General features: G+C 40.5%; 1 protein-coding gene across 6 annotated transcripts in view; it reads left to right on the forward strand.

Annotated features, from left to right (window-relative positions):
* The window catches only part of kcnab2a (potassium voltage-gated channel subfamily A regulatory beta subunit 2a), a 91,771-nt gene that overhangs the window by 66,596 nt on the left and 2,707 nt on the right, over positions 1–22,468 (forward strand). For all 6 annotated transcript variants that reach the window (XM_011474830.4, XM_011474832.4, XM_011474831.4 and 3 more), the window contains 12 exons: positions 9,160–9,203; positions 9,463–9,500; positions 9,804–9,883; positions 13,481–13,525; positions 13,984–14,028; positions 14,283–14,326; positions 14,588–14,674; positions 16,292–16,377; positions 16,538–16,658; positions 19,014–19,108; positions 20,084–20,204; positions 22,032–22,120. In XM_011474830.4, the coding sequence (XP_011473132.1) occupies positions 9,160–9,203; positions 9,463–9,500; positions 9,804–9,883; positions 13,481–13,525; positions 13,984–14,028; positions 14,283–14,326; positions 14,588–14,674; positions 16,292–16,377; positions 16,538–16,658; positions 19,014–19,108; positions 20,084–20,204; positions 22,032–22,120 (895 nt within the window). The remainder of the gene's footprint in view (positions 1–9,159; positions 9,204–9,462; positions 9,501–9,803; positions 9,884–13,480; positions 13,526–13,983; positions 14,029–14,282; positions 14,327–14,587; positions 14,675–16,291; positions 16,378–16,537; positions 16,659–19,013; positions 19,109–20,083; positions 20,205–22,031; positions 22,121–22,468) is intronic.

Raw genomic sequence — 22,468 nt, forward strand, 5'->3', positions numbered from 1 at the left:
AATACAAATCGCCAAAATAGACCACGTTAGCTAATAACAAGGATTCTACGGCTCAGTTTGTTCTATCTAAAGATAAAGACTCAGCCACCTCAGCACCATTCTCCATGTCCTCACAGCATTTACATGCATTCAGAATGGAAAGTGCCGGCAGAAACTTCGGAACCCTTAATTTTAATTTTTCCATGAAAGGAAAGCGCTCTGTAAGGCAGGGGCTGCACAGGAATATGTTGCATTTGTGTCTTTGAGTGTGTCTGAGAAACGTGCTTGTGTTATGTCAAAAGAGAAAAGTAAGGCAGCTGTTCTTTTTTCGCTTCACTGCTAAACTTTAATTAGAGCCTGCATGTGTTTGTGCGTTATTGTGGCGCTGCTCCTCTCTGTCGGTTTTTAGATTCGTAAATGCTCGGAAATATTTCCGGATCGTTTGTTAGATATTTAATTAGTCTTTTATCTATAGTCTCATATTTTAAAAATGTAGAATAGGTGCATTTGCAGTATATACAGTCTTATCTCAGACTTTTAGGAAGCTGCCCTATTAGGCCGTCGCTATTCTGCTGATGGCAGCATGTGTCTGGAAGCCGCATTAAGCAATTTTCTTTTTTCTTTTTGTTGCATGTAGCATTAGTTTCTGCATGACAGACATTTGAACTGCTCGTTACATAATGTGCGCGACACTGATTGAAGAAAAATAAAAGAGAACGGAGAGGGAAAACTGCATTTTAGCAGGAGGCCAGGGCTTCAGCTTACGCAGCATTATGTTTGGTTATGTGCGTGATGAATATTTAACTTGGCATTTTCTATGAAGGTAATGTGACCTGTTTGTTCTCAACTAAAAAAGCCCTCAGACTTAATCAACAAGACCCTTCACCACTGTGTTGTCTTTATTTTGAAGAAACCTCTCATTCAGTGGTTGTTTAGTTTGGGCTGCATTATTTTTTGTTTCACAGAAAAATCTTCTAAAACTTCTCTCAGCTAAGACAGTTTGGCTAATCATCAGAATCAGAATCGCGTTTGTCATGTGCACAGTTTACACTGACACACAAAATGTCGTTCCAGTACAACCCAAACAAGATCAGACATACAACAGAAATATGCACATACAGTTCAAAGTTGACTATTTATTGATAAAATATTAAAAATATTCAAATATGTTTTCCACTATTACTGTATTTTCTTTACATTTTCAGCATAAATGACTCAAAAGGGCATACAATTCACAGCTTAAAGAATTGATACCCACTAAGCAGCTGCAGCAGAACAGAGTGCCAGTCTGCACATTTATTACATTACTTGTATGTCAAAATCAAGTCCCAAAGCACCATTTGTGTGCAGGAAACGTCCTGAAAAAGAACTAGACTATATTCTGAAGTCAGAGGGAAAGAGGTGAAAAATAAAAGTCTAACCTTTAGGCTGACTAAGCATTAACCAATGGCTGTATGACGGAACTAGACGGAGTGAGTGTGATGTCACCCATAGAAAATGGTTTACTTCCGCCTCCAATGAAATTAAGTCAATTCAGGCGCCTTGTTTTTATTTATTTTTTTGCAATACGGACGCCGCCATGTTGAAGCCAGATGACATCAGTAAGCAGTGATTAGTCCGAGTCAGTCAGAGGCCACACCCCTACCCCTTGAAAGCGGGCTGAAAGGAATCTGTCAATCAAACATTTAAATGTTACACTTGGAAACACTGTTATTGAGCCATCTGATTGGTCAGTTTATAACTTGAAATAAAGAACAAAAATATATAATGTAAAACAATTAGGACTTGCAAGAAGAACATAAAAGTAGTAAAGCAATAATGGTGATTCTGACCAAGAGAATTCTGAGGAAAAGCTTTTAATTTCTCTATAGAAGTCTATGGGATTTTGCCGTCTTGGAAACAGTAGGTTTTTCCTATTTGTAATGTGAGGGGGGAGGGGCCACTCAGTCCAGTTCTCATCTATAGTCATTGGTTATAACATATCAATACCATCTATTAAAAAGGACAATTAAAACGTAAAGAAAAAAAGAAAGAAATTTACCATGTTGGAATGGAAACCAAACATTTGCATTTTTAAAAGCTGATAGGTTTCAGTGCAAAGTTATGGGCTAAAGCAGGAGCTCAAGAAGCATCAGCTTTTCTTTTTTCTCTGTTTATTTCATAATTTTTGCTTTAGGTCTCAGTTGTATCATCCCCTTCAATGCTTTTGTCATTTTCTGTGATGATTACAAGATGAGGCATCGTGGCTGCTGATTTGAGCAATTTCCGTTCCACATGGAGAACTGTTTGCAGGAATTTACTTCCACATGGAAAGGCTTTCTTGGAACTTTTTTGGGTTTCGTTCTAAAAACTCCTATTCGTTTTAGAGCTGCAGTGAACGGAAAATGAATTCCTAAAAGCAGAAAGTGGGATGCAGGATGAAGGTGAACTTTCAGATTTATTCAGACCTCTGCTTTTGGAGCAGTTCTGCATTCCTGGAACATATTATTTCTATGCAGCAAGAAGTGCTCCGGTCAAGATTCCTTTCTCTTCTTTGGCTTGCAATTTCTGTATTGATTAAAGCATTCGCAGAAAACGTGTTCTATAAGGAAAAGTGTGAGAGCAGAAATATAGATCTGTGTATTTAGCACAACTTCCTTCAATGTCCCTCTCTGCCTCAAAGGATTTTAAAAATCTAAATCTTTTGAAGCCAAATATTGTAAGAAAATTCACAAAATCTTCTATTTTTGTGTATTTTTTCACTAACTTAAATTAATTCCTCCTTTCATAAAAAAAAAATCATCCAGCATCGTCTCTCCTACAAAGTTTTAGACCCTCATATCTCCTTTCAATACAAGTCCTTTCAAGAAAAAATGCTGCCCAACACCTTAAAACCCCCCAGTTACCCCACCTTCTACCACATCGATTTAACGATTTAAGAGTAAAAAAAATGAACTTCTTAAAGGATTTTGAATCATGAATTGATTTGTAATAAAAGCTCAGCACAGGAGCAGCTGCTTTAGCTTTGAAAAGCTTCTATTTGCTGTTTTTTTACAGTGAAAAGCAAAATATATTTTGTCACCGGGGGCACTAGAAGAGACTTACCACACTAAATGCTTTTTTTTATTTTTTATGATTGAGTTAGACGAAAACAAATTCAGCCTCAGGAAACCTCTGGGTCTTCAATCTGTTAATGCCCAAATAAAAAGCAAAGTTAAACAGCCATCGACAGCTGCCTGGACTGCCTTACTGCCAGTGGCCCAAACTGTCTTTCTGACATCTGAATGTATGAAGCTGTTTACGTCTTGCAAGTAAAATTACAGTTGACGTCTTTTCAGGCTGTTTATAATGGCTTTGGAAGCAAACAGCACATCACAGTCTATATAAGGCTGGAATATTTAAAGCTAAAAAAAATGCAAAAGCAAGATGAATTTTAAACAAAGTAATTTGCTTCAAGCTAAGAACATAGCATGGGTTTTCAGCTGAGGGTATCAGCGCTTAACCAAAAAAAAAAAAAAAAGACAATGATGGCTTTTCCTCAGTCTCTATTGATGCTAAAATGAATGTCTGGAGATTTTATTACTTTCCATTTTTGGTAATTTGTCAAAGAATGGACGATAAACTAAAAACTTGCTTAAGAATATTTTCATAGTTTTAATTGTTCCAAAACATTGCTTATATATGAGAACTGGACTATTACTCACAGAAAATGACTTTCTTCTGGCCCCAGTGAAGTGAAGTCAATTCAAGCGCCATTTTCTCGCAATAATGACGTCGCCATGTTGGAACCAGAAATCAGTAAGCAGTGATTTGTCTGGGTCAGTCTGAGTTAACGTTTCTATGGCAACCCATTCCTGCCTATCAAAGGTGAGTTTGCTGGAAGGCCACACCCCTACATCTTGAAAGCAGGCTCAGGAGCATCTGTGAATCAAATACTTCAAATGTGTGACCTGAGACCACATACTTTTATTGAGGCATCTGATTGGTCAGCTTATAATTTAAATTACTTGCAAAAATGGGATTATGAAAGAGCATGTTCAAAAAGGTAGCAGAGCAAGAATGGTGATTCTGAGCAATAGAATGCAGCTGTTTATTTCTCTTTTCAAAGTCTATGGGATTTTGGCTTCTTGAAGCCAGTGTGCACTTCCTGTTTGGAATGTAAGGTGGGGATAGGCCACTCAGTCCAGTTCTTATTTGCAGACAATATTCCTGAATGTATTTAAATGTTTTTGTAGAACAGCATCGTATACCTTTATGTCTTTAAGTAGATATTTTTATTCCTTATTTAACAGATTTAAGAAAATAGTGCATTAATAATTCCTTCTTTTTTTAAACATTTTTTTATTTTGTCCACCTGCTTTCTTACTGAAGAAAGTTTTTGAATCCCTCTGCAGCTTCAAGTCGTTTCCACACAAAGCAGGATTTCAATATAGCAGATTTCAAATAATAAAAAAACGTTTTTAATTATTCCTTTTTTTGCCCTTGAAGGATTACTTTGTTCATTCTCCTCCATTCAAGAATGGCCCTCAAATATCCATTTGGGGTTTTTATCAGATGAAGGACCTGCTCCTTTTGTCCAAAGTTACAAAAGAAGGTCATTCAGCGGGAGAAAACTGGATTCAACCCTGAGGTGAAAAGCTTTTGGACTTGTAAAAAGCAGACTGGGCTGTCTTTTCATGCCATTGAGGTAACTGGATAATTGGGCCTTCTGTGTTGCATGCTTGGGTTTGACTAAAACAAAAAAGGAGCAGGTAATAAGGATGAAGTCTTTTTTTGCCACAGCTATTGTGTTTACAGTTTCTAATCTCCATATTTCTGATTTTACTTACATTACAGTAGTTTTTAAAAAGCTCTTTGTTTGCTATCTTTTAATCTCTTTCTCCAAATCTTACATCTATCTACACCAAGGACCATCTCTAATGTTAGAATTGAGATGTTTATTATTCCAGTTCACTCTTTAAATACTAATGAGTGTGGGGGGTTTACTGGTTTGTCATCATGTGTGACTGAATTTTGAATATTCTTGCACAACGTTCCAAAACGGTATGTCAATTCTATCTTTTCTTTGGGTTGCAAAGATTTAAAAAAATTTGGTTGACCTGATGTCTATGTGTATCATTTATAGTATTCCCTCTGGCTTTGCCCCTGCCTCTGCACTGGGGTTACTGTCCTGCACCGTTTGTGACTCTGTCATTGAAGGGAGTGTTGAAGGGACTCCTGTCTGATGTCAGCTATGACCGGATGCTGCCTCTTCACAGGGAGGGTCCATGCAGCACAGCTCAGTCTTCACGGCTGATACAGGACAACAGATCAAAATATGATTGAAGTGGGACTTTAAATAAGGATTACAAATTCACCAATATTAGCTAAACCTGAATAAACATTTAAAACTAGTCAGGCTGACCAGCAGGGATGCAACGATGCTACTCTTCAAGATTCGGTTCAAACCTTGACTTTTGGACCATGGTTTTTTTAGATTCAATATACGATTTGTGTATCACAAAACAAAACACAAAAATGCCTTTTTTGATTTGCGAACAGACAAGTAACAACTAAGCAAAACATTTTGGTTGGCTTATGCAAAGCCTTTTGTAATGCAATGAAACAATAAATAATAAATCACAATATGCGTTTGACACTTCAAATGTAAACTGAGTGGTAGGCAGAGTAGGCATGCAACAATACACTTTGTCCACGACATAAGGCAACATAAGGTTCATTTTTAAAACATGAATTATGGCATCGCTAGTGACCAGCTATCCGGTTCTTAGGCACTGCTTCATCTTCAATCTCTTGTCCTTTCCTGTGGTTCAGGTCTGTCTCTTTTAGTGTTTAGTGTTCCAACTTTCTGGCTGCTTCCTGTCCTCTCTTCTGACACAATTATCAGTCTCCCACCTTGTTTTTCATGGGCAGATGTTTCCAGTAAGTGTGTGTAACAGTTCACACTGTCTGATTGAATCCAGACTCATTAAAGATAAAAATCTACCACTTTTGATTGACTGCAGTAGAGGTTGCCATGGCTCGCTGTCCCCCTCGAACTCGTGTAGACTTTGCTAACGAAGCATGTTGCAGTCTTGAACCAGAGCAGTACTGGTTCACATTAGGGTTGTGCCGATGGACGATACCATCGTCCATCATGATGGGTGACTGACCTCACGATGGAGAGACACCATCGTGATGCCACGCTGTGAGTCGACACCATAAACCGCGATTACATGAACAAAATATCTTGATCGCTCAATGGTCGGATTAGAATCCAACCGTGTAAATGGGCCCAGAAAAATGTTTTCAGAATATAACAAACGTTCACATGGGTCACACTTTCGGTCGGAATAAATCATTCGCACATGCGCAGTAGTGTGTGAAATACAGGAAGAGGAAATTAGTTCCGCCGAGCGGCTACATACATAGAAATGGCAGCTCCGTAATATACGAGATGATCTTCTAAACGTGCTTTTATTAATGTAATGGATATTATGAAGCGCCTGTTCGCTCATCATTTTAATTTTAAATCCGTGTGGTCAGTGCTTTTTTTGTTGAAGAACGGAGCCGGAAAGAAGCCCGTGTTAACTTATTAGCAGTATGCTAACACGCGCTAACAACATTAGCTTGGGTGATCATAAATCCATGCGGGAAACGCTGCAATCTGCAGCTTGGCTAAACGTAAATATGTGGGAATAACATCAGCCTTTATTTTGTCGGGACACGACTGGAAAGACAAATCCAGGTGATTGTTTGAACGGTTTCTGAGGACTGAGCGACGTTTCTGCTGAAGCTTACACCGTCAAAGCCGCTGTGTGAGCAGGGGGTCGAGCTCTGCCCCGGACACACACTTTTACCGGGACACCTGGTGTTTGGTAGCTCGTTCACGTAGAGCTGTGGGACGGATCGCAGTCCTAAGTCTCCCACACGTAACAAAGCATCCTCCCTTCCTCAAACAAAGCTGTAAGTCCGTCTTCTCTGCTAGAGACACGGTCGCTCGCTCCACCGGTCCACCCGACTAAGTGCGGGAGGAGCGGACTACTTCTTTTCTAATTTTTTTATTTTTTTATTTGTTAAAGTCACTTCCCTCAGTTTATACTGGATCATCGCAAATGAGTCTTTAGTTGGGAAATAAAATAAATAAAGTAATAAAGTAAACTAACGAATAATAATTATATAATAGCAAAAAATTAACAACCCCCCCCCCTCCCGACGATATCATCGTCCATCCCGATGGTTCACTGCAAACATCGTCAACTGCAAATTTAAGGGACATCGCCCAACCCAAGTTCACATTTGACCTCACTTAGCTCTGATATGTGACCAAACAAAGCCTTTATTGAGTCCTCAGCCATAGATCAGGGGATATACAGTTTGTTCTTTGGAGTAGAATTAGCAAGTCATAGTTCAAACCAGAAAACTATATCTGCTTTTGTTAAAATCGTCAAACTTGATGTTTTGGCTTGAATCTGCTAACTTTGTATTTAAAGAGCAGCACCTGACTGCTGCTTAACCTTTATTGCTAAGGAAGCTGATAATGCTGATAATGTGTTTTTACACATTGCTTCTATTTGTTTTTTTATATATATATATATGTAATGACTGAATGTGAATTTTTCATAAGATAAAATACATGACACAAAACACGTAAACACTTTCAGAAAATCTTTTGAGTTTCATAGTTTTTCTTTTACTATATACGTTTATTTGAGGCTCTTTTGCCCTGCATCTACTTTATAGAAGGACTCATTCATCTAATTTAAAACCATGTTGAGGTTTGTCTTAATATATTTACTACAGTAAGATCTGGAATTAAAATTGCATTTTTTATTGCTTGTGTTTTACATTTTTATACTAACTTTCCTTTTAGTAAAAATATATTGCGTAAAAATCTTGATCCATAATGAAAAAACTTCTACTGGCTTCTACTTCTACTTTCCTGTCTGGTCAGAGGGCTCCCTTTGGTTCCAGTACAGACTGTGAATCAGTGCAGCAGCACCCCGGGGGGCTGTTTCTTTCATGCAATTAAGATGTGGTTGGTTGTTGATTAGCTTTATTGTAACATGATTACAGACCTCACCGACCGAAAACGGATTCAAGCGTTGCCCTTTTCATGAACGGGCAGACCCAAACGACTGACAAATTACACAAGCTAAATTTGGTTTGTTAAAGATAAGTCGATGCAATCGAGACCTTAAATGTTGAATCTTAAAAGGGTACTGGTTATCACTGCAGCGGTTCTTTTGGTGTCATACCCACACGTGCAATCAGAAATCTGTTCATACATTATCAGCGCCCAAACACGCCTCACTCCTTTCAATCCAACTGTTCTATACAGCCAGTCCTAAAAAAAATGGAGATATCCTCCCACATGCTCACTGTGACTCCTGCACATTACATAATCTCTCCATGCACTTTTTTTTAACTTGGCCAGATTATCTCAAGTGAAACGTTGACCAAAAGTGGCACGCTTTATGTTGAATGTCTATGATTTATGTGACATTTGAAGGGTGCTGTGGTTTAGTCACATTTTTTTTTCTAAAACATACAAGTAATCAAATGTTTGAAAAAACAGTTTGCACTGCTGCATTTAAAGTAGAAAGCCTATTTCTTTTTAGAAATCCTCTGCATAAATCAAAGAACCATCCAGAGTCACGACTGACATAGAAGGGTCTGTCTGGGCTTTGATTAGCTGAGAGTCGGCAGCTTTAGAAGCCCGTTGTTGTGACTAGTCAAGCTTCCGAGTTGCTGCAGGGCATTCAGAGGCTGCAGGATCCCGGTGTGCTGTGAGAAACTTTCTCTGGATGCCATGGTGGGCCTGCTTCCTCTTTCTGATTCATTCCTGACATTTTATTGAGCACGCACACACTTATCATCCTCAGCGTCTTCTCCTCACACATCCACTCAGCATATGTCAGTGCTCCAGTAGATGGGGGGGCTCACTTCAAATGCATGCAAAGCCCTGCTCTTCTGCATGACTGTAAGCCTCCACTGCAGTAAAGACCTCAGGGAAAAGAAGGCGAAGCACTAGGAGAATAGTACTTATTTAATTTCTTATTTATTATCATTTTTCATTTTTCTTTTCTGGTTCTTTGTGAAATTCTTTTAAAATAGAAACAAAGCCCAAAATAAGGTAGAGTCTGAATGCAAAAGCACCACCAATCACTGCCATCTGTGTGCTGCATTAATGCAAATTTATTTCTCTTTTTAATCTGACAGAAACCTTGGCAAATCAGGTCTGCGGGTATCCTGTCTTGGATTAGGTAAGATCAAAAGTTTGGTGAAGACCGCATGACAGGAATATATGACCCCTCCAAACTTGAACACTGCCTTTTTTTTACCCAGAGTAAAAAGAGGGTGTAAAATCACTGAAACACTGTTCCTTGAAGACTCACCGCGTCACAGCGCTATGTGCTGCATCACTTTGCGCAGAACATACGATATCACTGCTCACTTACTTATCAGTTCCCACATATGTGCCTGCTTGATCTCTTGACCTCTTCTCCCTGTTATCGCCTGCAGGAACATGGGTGACGTTTGGTGGACAGATAACGGACGAGGTGAGAGCAGATGGATTTTTTCCCCCTGTTATTCACTGCTTGGAAAGGAAGACTGCATGTAACCTGGCCTATTTGCAGTTTCTATAGAAACCTTGTACTTTGATTATCATTTCAATTCAATTCAATTCATACTGCCAATGGGAGCCAAAGGCAACAAAAAAATCTCACAGGAAGCCAGAGCACCTAATTCTGTAAAAACATAAACATAGTAAAAAAAGAAAAAAGGCCCTTACAACTTTATGTTAAAGCTCTCACCTCATTGTGCCCTGCCCCTCTGTTCCTTACCCCCTGTTTTCTCAACAGATGGCAGAGCAGCTGATGACTCTGGCCTATGAAAATGGCATCAATCTGTTTGACACAGCAGAGGTCTACGCTGCTGGGAAGTGAGTATATCCGATCCCGTCGCTCACTTATTGTTGATTTTATTGGTCATGTCCCAAGGGACTATACAGCTACCATTTATAAGGAAATAAACACATTCATCTGTTGATCCTATCAATAATTTTTAAAATCTGTTCAATTTTTTAGTGGATTGTTGATTTCAGTTGGTTTTTCAGCCAGCATAATGCTCTGTGTTGTTTCTGGCGGGGCTCACAGGTTAAGTCAGTGGATCCACGGTGCAGCTGAAGATGCAATCCTTTTCATGTTTCTTAAAACTATGTTATAGAACTCCAGCTGACGTCATAGCGGGCGGAATTTTGATTCATCCTCAGTGGATTTTTCTAAAATCTCATCGTGCTTATTTATGTATGTAATTTATTTATTATTTATGCATTTCCTTCAACAGGACGAAGCCCATTAATAGATGAATTCACGCGCTAAAACATTTTTTTTATTACTCCTGTTGCCGCAATGTTAGCACATCTTCAGTTATATTCAATTGAAATAATGCATTTTAAAAATAAAGGGTTTGAAAAGTTCACACTTCTGAAAATATTATTAGTTAAAAAAAAATGTTTGTGACCTAAATTTCCTCTGAAACCTTAATTTTAGTTAAAGGACGTAAACCTAAATCTATAAAAGACAATTCAAAGATGAATGTTTTTTCTTTTTGCTGTATCTGCGTCACATTTTTAATTCAGTTCATTTACAAAAGGCTAGTCAAGAATGTCTCAGGGTGCTGTAATTACTCATGTTATAAAATCTGTAGTCCCGTTACCCGTCACACACCTGGATGTGTGACATCTGTCCTCCACACATGACCCACGTTGTGACACATGGAGGCATCAGATCCTACTTTTAGTGTCTTTGGTGTAACCCAACCGGGGATTTAAACCCACAATCTTCCCAGGGGGGACTGAACTGGTTGGTTACCACTTTTTAACTTTATATCCTCGACACCGAGCATCAGCGATTGGAAATCGGCACCAAACTCTGGTTTTCAGCAAATATATTATTCCTTTTCTTGCCACTGATGATATTGTAACCCCAGGAAGTAGGGATGCCTCAAACTCATTTAATCCACCTTTTTTGTAAGATACAGATTTGATGTAAAGGATTATCTGTTGGGAGTAGGATCTCAGATTAGTCGCATCAAGTCTGTCTCTAATCCTCCAGAGAACACTCTACCTTTCTCCTGATGTTATGGAGGATGTTTGGGAACACTTCACAGGCAACAGGGGAGAAAATAACTGTCAGTTGCACTGTCCTGCTTTTTCATCTAATACCTTCACAGCTGTTGTCTGACACATGTCAGCCATCCACGAGTCTTTGTTCTTCTGTCAGGAGCAGTAAAACAAGAACAAGGCTGACCTTTGACCCAGACGCGCTACCATCCTTGTCTCTGATCATCACGCTTCCACAAAACAAGCCAGAATTCAATAGAAGGAGACAAATCCGACTGGTGCGCATGTTCCTTTAGCAGCTACAGCTGAGAATCTGTTACGCAGCTATTAATCCAAACAGAAAATATCAGCTTTTATCGCACAGACACGTGTGAGCTGAACAAATCACACGCTTTGCTCATGAGAATGAAGGAGCTTTGATGTGAAGTCCTTCATTCTGCCTTTCGGTTCTTTAATCAGTCACAGGTTGATGCAGTAAGAATCTGTCGGTGACGGTGCAGTCAGCCTCACTGATGCTGATCCCTCTTTGTCAGAGCGATAGTGAAGTCTTAGCTCATGTCATTTAGCAGAAATGTTTATCTTCAGTCACAAAGCCAAAAACTGAGCAGCAGAAAAATATTTATACATCCACATTTTGTTCTTTTGCATACCAATGCAGTGTAGATCATAATTTCTTTGGGTTATTGATAAATCTGCCCCATAATTTCCTGTGCCTCCTAGGAGTATTTGTCAGGAAACACATTAGGTCTTTTTTGCAAGACACCTATCAAAACAACATTTCATTTACCATCCAACCAGTGACAAAACAGCTGCACAACTAAAGAAATATTTGAAGGTCAAACAGCCTTATTCATGCATGGCTAATGTACTGTTGGATCTCAGCTTCTGCCTCCAAGTCACAGCATCAACTTTGCAGCACAGAGACCTAATTAATGGGTGGATAAACAGTCAACCTGCTTAAGGCGTCTTGCACCTTACATTTGGGAACTCAGCTTACCATTTTAAAAGTGGAGCTGCTCATACTATCCCTGTTTTTAGGAGTGAACTTATGCAAGGAGGAAAAAAGAAGGAAAACTGATTTTAAAAAGACAGAGAGAGGAGAGGCTTTCATTTTAGAGATTTTTTTTTTACATTAAAGTTCATTGTAACAGAAATGCAAAAAGACACAGGAAGCACAACTGGCTTGGAGGTTTTGCATGGGGGAAACTGCAGAGGAATACTGCAGTGTCCCTGGTTGTTATAAAGTTACAAGTGTCTTTGAGAAAGTTGAGACCGAAGGGTTTCCCCGTCAGACTGACATCAGCACCAACGCTCAGAACAGTGCTGCCCCGGTTATGCTGTGGCTTTAGTCTTTAGCCACTGGGTAGGAATGTGGCCTCGTCTGAGCTGGCATCTGGATAATGCTGTTCGGCTGGATAACTCCGATATCGCTCGCCATTTTTGTCACACCGCTAATGTTAGGTTGGGGTGGTTGGGGGCTGTAAGCAGATGGAAGATCGTGTAACAAGATGGGTGACGGGAAGTGGGGGAGGACTTGGTTCACGCCAGCGGTCCTGCCCACATCTCAGGGGCAAATTGAACTCCTGTCACTCTGCAGAAACTATGTCCTAGTAAACCACACAGGTATTATGACATTTTGGCTAAAAACAACATAATCATAATTCAAAGACCACTGGGGATGCTTTACACTAGATCAAAAGATGATTAGTCTTTTAAGGATTTAGTCAAAAATAGGAGAAAAAAGTGTAAAATGTGTGTGGCAACCATTTAGAAGGAAAAAAGAAAATATTTGTTCAAATGGGATCGGTCACACACTCTTAGTGTGTGATTGTGAAAAATCTCCACGTCTGTTTGTACAGCAGCATCCAGGCTCTGAGCGTTTCTCTCAGTCAGCATGTGTCAGTCAGATGACGCTCCAGCAGCTGCGGCGAGCTGTGAACTATGATGCTGTTAACCCAGTTTTACCACAGATGCATCGCTGCACCCGAAACCATCTCAAAACAAGCCGCGCTTGCTGCTGTTCTAAGTCTTTCTCATGAAACTGCAACCATGAGGCATCCCGGTATTTCTCAGAGTAAGAGGACCGCAGAGACATTAGACTGACATCTTTCTGCTCAGCCATAATGAGCCCCATGTTGAACATAATGTGGCTCATTAGCACTTCTTGGGCTGCTAATGAGCGACATAGTGGAGGCTTAACAGCACAGCTGGGTCCAGACCCCAATGACTCTGGCTACGCAGCCAATTTAACACCCACCTATACTGAACAGGTGCTCTTTTGCATGAAGCTCCCCTATGCATTAAACAGTGTGTGCAAAGTCAGACTGAAAATCAATGATCAGAGGGACGCCAGAAAATATGTCCCTTGCAGGATACTGTTCCATTTATCTTTCCTTGTGTTCATTTGCTTCACAGGGCGGAGGTGGTGCTCGGAAACATCATAAAAAAGAAAGGATGGAGGTAGGAGACATGCTTCCATTGGGTCAGGGTTGATTTTTTTTTTTTTTTTTTTGATTTCCGCCCCCTTCAGCGTTACTTATCTTCTGTCCTCTCAGTCCTGATGTATATCAGGTGGCTTTGTGTGTTTTGACCTGGAACAGGAAGGTTTTGAACACAATATTAATGTGGGCAGCTGTGTAATGCCCCCTTCAGAGACGCTGAATTATGAATGAACTTTAAGGCCTTGTGTCTTGTGAGTCCAGGATTGACATTTGCTGCTTGAATGCTATATTTTTAATGTCATTCCTCGCATTCGTTCAGCGGTGCCTTCACCCCTGACTGAGATGATCAGGTGATTGCTGAAGAAAATGGCTTCATTCTGAGATAGACTGTAATCAGTTTGGGCTCAGATATCATCATTTTTCTTTTTGAGCCTCTACTGTTTTTCATCCTAACAAATTGTCATTCTTCATTTTTAGACGTTCCAGTTTGGTGATCACAACAAAGCTCTTCTGGGGTGGAAAGTAAGTTTTTTTTGTGTGGCTGCCAAACAGAAAGCAAATCATTTGGTATGTCCCTAGACTTCTGTGATGCTCATGCACCTACTAACAATTTCATAGTTCACCCAAACTGATCAGTCGAGCTCTTTCTGCTGAGCAGAAGCATCTTTTGTGTGTCACAAAGACTGAGATGAAGTTCTGTCTGCACTGATGAGTGAGTGCGGTCAGACTTGAAATTTCTGGTTATTATGCAAATTCTGTGCTTTGGTTTTTTTCAGAGCTGAGACTGAAAGAGGCTTATCCCGAAAACACATTATTGAAGGTAAGGAGCAGCGCAGCATGCTTTGGGATTACATGTTGATGCTGTAACAACAAATAACTCTAATTAGCTGCTTTGGTTCGAGGGAATCAAAGCTGCGTCTTAATGTTTGATCTTCTCTTGAAATTATTAAAGCTGCTAAGAAAACTTTTGGGGACAATAATCCAGAGATTCCCCAGCCCTAATTTTAATTTTGCATTTCAGTATTGTTGCAGCTGTGACGGGATATTACAGCTGCTAACTTGGAGCATTGTTTTGTTATAGGTTTAAAAGCCTCACTAGAAAGACTGCAATTAGACTACGTGGACGTGGTTTTTGCCAACAGACCAGACCCCAACACACCTATGGAAGGTAACCCCTTGACCTGTTTCTGTGTCACCTTGATGTTGTTTTCTTTTTTCATTTCACAATCTTCTTCATATCTGTGACTACTCAACTGTAAGGAGGATGTAGAACTTTATAGTCCCTGTAGCATCTATTTTTAAAGGCTGCATGTTGTCTCCACCTCCACAGTAAGAACAGTGATAGACACTGATGCGGGAGACCTTTAAATGGCACAGGGCTAACCGTGTGTGGGCTTAGCTGGTGGCACAGTATCCATTTGCTGCGCTGGCAGAGGTACTTTTCAGGCTAAAGTTGAATCCAGGGTCACCGTTTGCCCTCGGTTTGATGCTTCGCTGGCTCTCTTGCAGTGTCTCCTTTGGTACAGGAATCCAATCTGTGGAAAAGTCAGTGGGTTTTTCTTTGCTTCTATGCTCTTTGACAGCTAAATGGTGTTTACTTATATAGCGCTTTTTTACCTTGATTTTAAGGACCATAGCACTTTAAAGTCACAGCCCCGTTCAATCAATGGATAGACACACAATCACGCACTGACAGCAGCTCCTATATCTTACATGACGCCAACCTGTAACCACCATGACTGTCTTGCCCAATGGCGCTTCAACACATGGGCAGGCAAAGCAATCTGCATCTGCAGCCGCCTCCAGCTACAAAGCTGGGTTTGTTGCACCGCTGATGTCGGGTTGGGGTTGTAAGTGGGAGAACGTGGAAACAGATGGGTGATGGGAAGTGGGGGTGGGCTTACTGCCACTGTGGACGGCCACAACTCAGAGGAGAATTTCTGATGAACCTCTGCCGCTCGGCAGAATCTATGTCCTAAGAAGCTTTTTCTGATTTTGGCTAAAAATGTCATAATCGTAATTAAAAGACCACTGGGAAGGCTTCTAATAAAGATCAAAATATGAGCCGTTGTTGCTTGGTACACACCTTTTTCTCCTCCATGCTCTTGTTTAGGAAGCCTTATCGTTATCATAACACATGTCTCAAACAGTAAATTTCATTTTAACTGACATCACAGGCGGAAATTACAGCTGGGTGATGTGAGATTTAAACATGATATCAAGCAAGTCAGACATGGCTGTAACTCCCTTATAAAAGATGCTCATCTTCAGAAACAATACCAGCAGAGGAATCTCGTTTACATTCACCCAAAACATTGAAGGTTGGTGGGGAAAAAAGCCTCTCTGACATACTTTGAACCCTCAGTGCTTAAAATACACAAGCTGTCATCCAGGATGTCAACTCACTTTGTGTGCGATTAAAGATTTTAACTGCTACGCGTATGGCTGTCATCTCCTGTTTACTCACGGGATCCCTTTTCATGTAACATGTTGCAGATCAAAAAAAAATAAAGGAAAAAATCTCTACACTGTGACTTCAGACAAGTTCTTATGAAATTTAAACATGAATATCATTCAAGTTGGCCTTGTTAAGATGTCGTCCTCATCAGGAGGCTCTGCTCTCTGATTAACATAATCAGCCTCCCCCTTCTCCCCTCCTCAATGGACGGGGCCGATTTGGCTTGCAAATGATTACAAATATGTCTCTTGTAAGATTAAAGAAAAACCGTATAATGCAGGTTGCAGCTCATGGTTACATGACGGTTTTGTGAATGTGCATTTGCAGAAACGGTTCGAGCAATGACGCATGTGATAAATCAGGGCATGGCCATGTACTGGGGAACGTCCCGCTGGAGCCCAATGGAAATCATGGTGAGAGATAGTGTGTTTCTGCAGAAAATTCTCCATATTTTTAACGCCAGCTTTGGGAAATTCAAGTAATAATGTCGGTTTCATTTTGTAGGGAAACCGTCATGTGACTCTATCCTTTTTAATAAAGCTTGACTGTTTATATTACTTTTTCTTTTTTTAGGAAGCGTATTCAGTGGCGCGGCAGTTCAACCAGATTCCTCCTATCTGTGAGCAAGCAGAGTACCACATGTTTCAGAGGGAGAAGGTGGAGGTGCAGCTCCCTGAGCTCTTCCATAAGATAGGTGAGTGGTGGTGCATGTGTGGCTCCATCTGGGAAACTCATCGCCTTAAGCAGCGATTTAAAAGACTACAGTTTTTTATCTCTCACCTTAATGAAAATCATGTTTTTGGTATATTTAACATGTTCTTGCAGCATTTTTCTCACGATGGACATTACTATATATATATAAAAAAAATTCAGAAACACCTAAATAACAACTACACACTATAAAGCATTAGTTAAGCAATAGCTGAGCATGAATAAACACTTAATAAATTATTTCCAAAGCATCACTCCTACTTTCTTAAGGGTAAGAAAGTAGCTTATATGTGTTGTTATTAATACTTTATTCTTGATTAAAAATAATTACTTTTTTGTGTATATTAAGGACATTTTAAGACTTCATTCATTAACTATTTAACATTTTAAAATTAGCTATTAATTGATTTACAAACCAATTTTTTTAGAGATGATTTTTTTAAGTCCTAAGTTTAATTTTCAGTGTAAGTAAATAATTAATGTCTTCATTTTCCTTATCTAAATGGCATCTGGCTCAAAACTGTAGAGCTGGATAGCTCCGATGTTTCTCACTGTTATTTTTATTTTTTTGCTATGCTAATGTTAGCTTGGGCCTGTGAGGCTGGAAGCTAGCAGGAGAGAGTGTAAACTAAGGGCTGATGGGAAATCAGCCAAGGATAACTTCTGCGCCAGCGGTCCCGCCCACAACTCAGAGGGGGCGGGGGCACACCCAGTAATTAGAAGTAATTGCATATTTTTAATTGAATTGAGATGGTTCTGTAACTGCAGCACATTACACAAAGAGAGTGAAAAGATATAATGATAAATATCATCTGTTGATATTTATAATAGATACCAACACAATACTTAATTTAAAAATTTAAAAATAAACTTAAAAAAACAACATACTTAGCACCAGTAACAGATGGAACTGACCTCATCCATACTGGCTTTCTTTTTTGACCCGTACACCTGTCGGGCTTTATTCAGAGCCCTCCATGTGATAAAGTTACTGCTACACATCTTACCTTCCCGCCGTCGATGACGTTTACAATCGCGACTTTTTCTCGTTGGTTTTACTCAGTCCCATTTTAGTTACATTTTTTTTTTTTTTTTTTTTTTTTTTTTGGGACTAGTGAAACAAGTGTAAAATAACAAAATAAGACAAAAACGAGACTAAACTTGCAAAAAAACAAAAAAACAAAAAAACAAGAGAAAGACAAGTAAATTATATTAAAAAAAAAAAAAAAATTATATAAACACCAGTCCAAAAGGGAGTGAGATTTGAAGTGGATGGACAAGATGCAGAAAACACGTCAGCCTGAGGTCAAACAGAAGTCTAAATGACATTCACCAACGGATATTCTGCCCATGTCAGCTGTGCAATATTTTATTATTTCATAAGGATTTTATTTGTATGATTTTTGATCCGCTGTTGACATGAGGACGCTGTGGTCTTTAATGTATTATTTATTTTACTGGAAAAATGTTTATTAATATCATTATAATTCAAATCTATTTCTGTGTGCTGTATTCCTCTGTTTTGCTCTTTTTTGTTGGGAAGGTAATGGAACATTTACTCAAAGAACCATCTCTAAATAACTAGTTTGTAAATCATTTAACACCTAACTTAAAAATGTTAAGTAGTTAATGAATAAAGTCTTAAACTGTCATTAATAAACACATTATATTAATCATTTTTAATTTAGAATAAAGTATTTTATAACAGCACATATAAGCTATTTTGCTAATGCTTAATCGAGTTGGATTGATGCTCTATAAATGATTAAGTGTTTATTCATGTTTAACCATTGTTTCATAGTGTTTAGTTATTATAAAGTGTTGCCAAAAATTCAGATAAAAAATGCATTTCTTAATATTTATTTACTCAAATTGTCGTGGGTCAGGAGCAGAGGAAAAATGCAGTTGGAAAAAGCGTGCAACTGTGATGTAGAACCTCCAATCGGCAGGCCACAAGCTCCCTGCTCAGCTCCATTCTGATGCATCCACTTACAGAAAACTCGATCCATGTTCTTCTTCCTTGTCCGAGCTTACATCTGGTTCAGAACTGAACGGCTGGATAGCTTCAGTATTGTAAGCTAGCAGCAGAGAGTGTGAAGAAAGGGATGATGGGAAGTGTGGGGAGCCCTATGCTGCGCCAACAGTCCCGTCCAGCATTTAGAGGCAAATTTCTAATAAATGACTGCCGCTCTGCAGAAACTATGTCCAAGAAAACTACCTAGGCTTTTTTAGCTTTTGGCTAAAAACGGCATAACCATAACTAAAAGACCACTGGGAACACTTTTACAATTGATCAAAAGACGATTGGAGTGGGACTTTAAACTTTCTTTGTTTTCAGGTGTGGGGGCCATGACGTGGTCTCCACTGGCCTGTGGGATCATCTCAGGGAAATACGACGGCAGGGTTCCTCCTTTCTCTCGAGCGTCTCTGAAGGTAGACATGTCGCCCCCCCACACACACACACACACTTGATCTCACCTAACTCCAATCGTGTGTGTGCAGCCCCTCATCGTGCTGTACCCCCCCACACACTCACTGGTTGCTGGTCGTTTTCATTGTGCTTTTGTGTCTTTCAGGTTCTGTATCTGTGTACCTGTGTGTTTTCAGTGCCGTGCTGACCCCCTGTCTTCCTCTGCACCAGCACTGCTGTTTGACGCAGTTTGCCAGTCGGTTCCACCGAGAAGCGTTTTAGTGCGCAGAAGAGTTATGGCACGACATCAACCCAGATCTCATTTCTGCAATTAACATTAGCTGAAGCTGAACGATCAAAGTGAATCCTGTCACACGAGAGTCTTGTTTTCTCTCAGCGTGAGGAAGCCAAAAGCAGATTCTAATGATGAAAACAGGAAGCTGTTGTCAGAGTTTAAGTGAGAAAATATTCAGCCCCAGTGGACCTTTCTGCTGGAAAGGGACAGATCTTCCATTAGCTGCGATGCAATTATGTGTTTTGGAAATAAGCAGTACCGTTTGGCATCCAGCGTTCACTCCAAACACCTGACGATGTGCAGTGCTGTGTGTTATTGTGGTGAACTGGCATGATGTCTGTTTGTGGTTTTTGCATCTGTAACTCCCAGTTGGACCCTGTCTGGCTCTTGTGTTGGTGTTGTGCAGTTCTTTCTTGCCGTTTGGCTTCTTGTTGTCTGTGGATGTTTGTGGTTTCAGTCCTTGTCCGATGTGTTGCAAAAGGCTGTTCAGGATGCTGCTTGTTGTCAGACAGACTTCTTGTATTATAATTGTTTTGTTTTTTACTTCACAACATTTTTATAAAAAGAGGCTGGAGCTTTGTTCCCCGTGCTGAACAGGAGACAGAGTCACGTGTTTAAAAACAGGCCCTGGTGACACCGGCGCTGCAGAGCAGCAGTGTGAGCAGGGCTGTGTTTTTGAGCAGGTGTGCTGTGTTTTCGACAGGGCTACCAGTGGTTGAAGGACAAGATCTTGAGCGAGGAGGGCCGGCGTCAGCAGGCGAAGTTGAAAGAGCTGCAGGCAATCGCGGAGCGGCTGGGCTGCACTCTGCCCCAACTCGCCATCGGTACGCAGATACACTCTGCTGCTCTCTCTCTTTCTGTCTGTCTGTCCGTCCGTCCCTCTGGGGTCAGCGGCACGAAAGAATCCTGGAGCGTGAGCAACATCCTAAGCATAACATTACAAAAATGGCTGAAAAAGATTCTGTAAGGTGAGATTCAGTTTGAGCATGAACGCAGGGATTGCTAACAACATGCAGCATATGCAGGCTGGCGGTGTGGACATGAATCCAACAGCTCAGGGCATCCAAACAGCTTCCCAGAAATAAATCTAGTGGGCAACGCGTATTGATTTACTGCAGGGCAGCACAGCAGAAAGGTGCAAACCTTAAAGACAGTCAGCCCTGCGAGGGCCGTTATAGCAGTATACGCCAGCGACGCAGTGAATAAATCTTAAAGCAGATCCAATGTAGATTTTTTTTTTCACCGTCATTGTAAAACTAGTGTCATAAACTAGACTTCCCTGCACTTTAATGGGCAGCATGAGCTCGTCCAGCCTCAAAGACCCGCTCCAAGGAAAACTGGGCTTTTAACTTGTTCTTGTGGCAATTTTCTGATGATGGAGGACGAAGAAAATGAAGCATTTCTTTGTACATTTTTATTGAAATTGTGAACCAGGCACAGATGAAAAAATGAAGTTGGTAAAAGAGCTTTTTTGTTAAGTAGAAAATACGCTGAGCAACTCTAAAGGAAATTTCTGATGAACTCCTGCCGCTATGCAGGAACTGTGTCCTAGAAAACAGTTTTTTTTAATTTAGACTAAAAAGGCCTAATAACATAAGAACATTTTTTTTAAAATAGATTAAAATATTATTGGAGTGGGACTTTGAAGGAGCCGTGATCTGGAATAGGAGCAGCAGGACCATCAGCGCCACTGTGGCGTTACAGAGCTTGAAGCGGCAGGAGAAAAGCTTCCATTCTGGATTTAGACTGCGACTAGAGAGCAGGACGCGGTAATCTTACCTCTGAGAGGTTCTTCTTGTCTGGTGTGTTTCCAGAGTGTTCTCATTATGATGGATGTTTGTGTGGAATCGTAATCCCACTGTTTTTACCTCAACATTCACACTTTATTCCATAATCTGCTTACACCTGTGTTTTTTTCCCCCCGGTTGCATCCAGATGTATAAGATGATGCACAGCACAATGATTACAGCACAGCTCTAAGTGTGCATTTGTTCTCAGTCTGATTTCCAGCCCGTTTCTGAACAACTACGATCACACAACTTCAGTTTTGAGACACAATGTGTTCTCTGTGTCGGCTGCCACACTTGATTTTGAGCAGCGAGCATCCATCGTTAAGCTCTTCTGTCAGCATCATTCTGCAGTGTAGTTACTTCAATAGTGACAGGAACTCTGGCCTTCCATGACAAATGACGCCAGTCGGTTCAACGCAGTGAGGTGAGCAAAAAAGATCCGAGCTGGGGAGGAGGAGCCATTGGAGTTTCATGGCTCGTTGTTGTAAACAGATGAAGAAATGATCCGTGGAGACCTTTCTTCTCCGTGTGGAGGGTGTGTGGGGGGATTAAATGTAACAGTTCAGCCACAAAGTGAATGATTAAAGGTGAGTATGTGACACAGATTTCTATTGGAACCCTCCTGAATCCTATCATGCCTAGTTTTAAATAAGAAGACAGTCAGACGTTTTGGAGTGTTGTGAAATGAAGTTTTGGATCAGCATGTCTGCCAGCACTGTGACTGGAAGGCATCCTCTTTTTAGGTCAAGTTCATCTGATGATTTCTTCTTCTCTCGAGCGTTTTTTTTTTTTGTCACAAAGAGTTCCGTGCTTGTTGTCACTACGGTGGGGGTGTCATTTCTGTTTCCCGCTCTCCTGCAGCGTGGTGTCTACGGAATGAAGGGGTGAGCTCTGTGCTTTTAGGGGCGTCCAACACCGACCAGCTGATGGAGAACATCGGAGCGATACAGGTGAGGCTTCGGAAGGAGCAAGTGAAGAATAAAATGTGTCCCCGGGCGCGTAACAGCCCTGTTCTGCCCCCGAACGCAGCTGTGTAGTTCAGCGCTACATGCTCGGCTGCTTCACTGTCCCACGTTAATAAGGTCAGAGAAGCATCCATCGTCGGGGGGGATTGGAGTCGAGCTCCCGGGCTCTTCTTCCTGTGCTGATAAGACGTGCTCTTTAATGGGCTTCTTGGATGGCTGCTGGTGACGTCCTTTCCTCACATCTTAACTGGTCCCCGCAGTAATCAGCATCTCCACTTTCCACTGTTTGAATTTTCTGTTTTGGGATTTTTCTTTTTGGCTGCACAACAGGTC

This window comes from Oryzias latipes, chromosome 5 (assembly GCF_053564925.1).
Source record: "Oryzias latipes strain Hd-rR chromosome 5, Olatipes_Hd-rR_3.1".
In the NCBI taxonomy this organism is placed as follows: Eukaryota; Metazoa; Chordata; class Actinopteri; order Beloniformes; family Adrianichthyidae; genus Oryzias; species Oryzias latipes.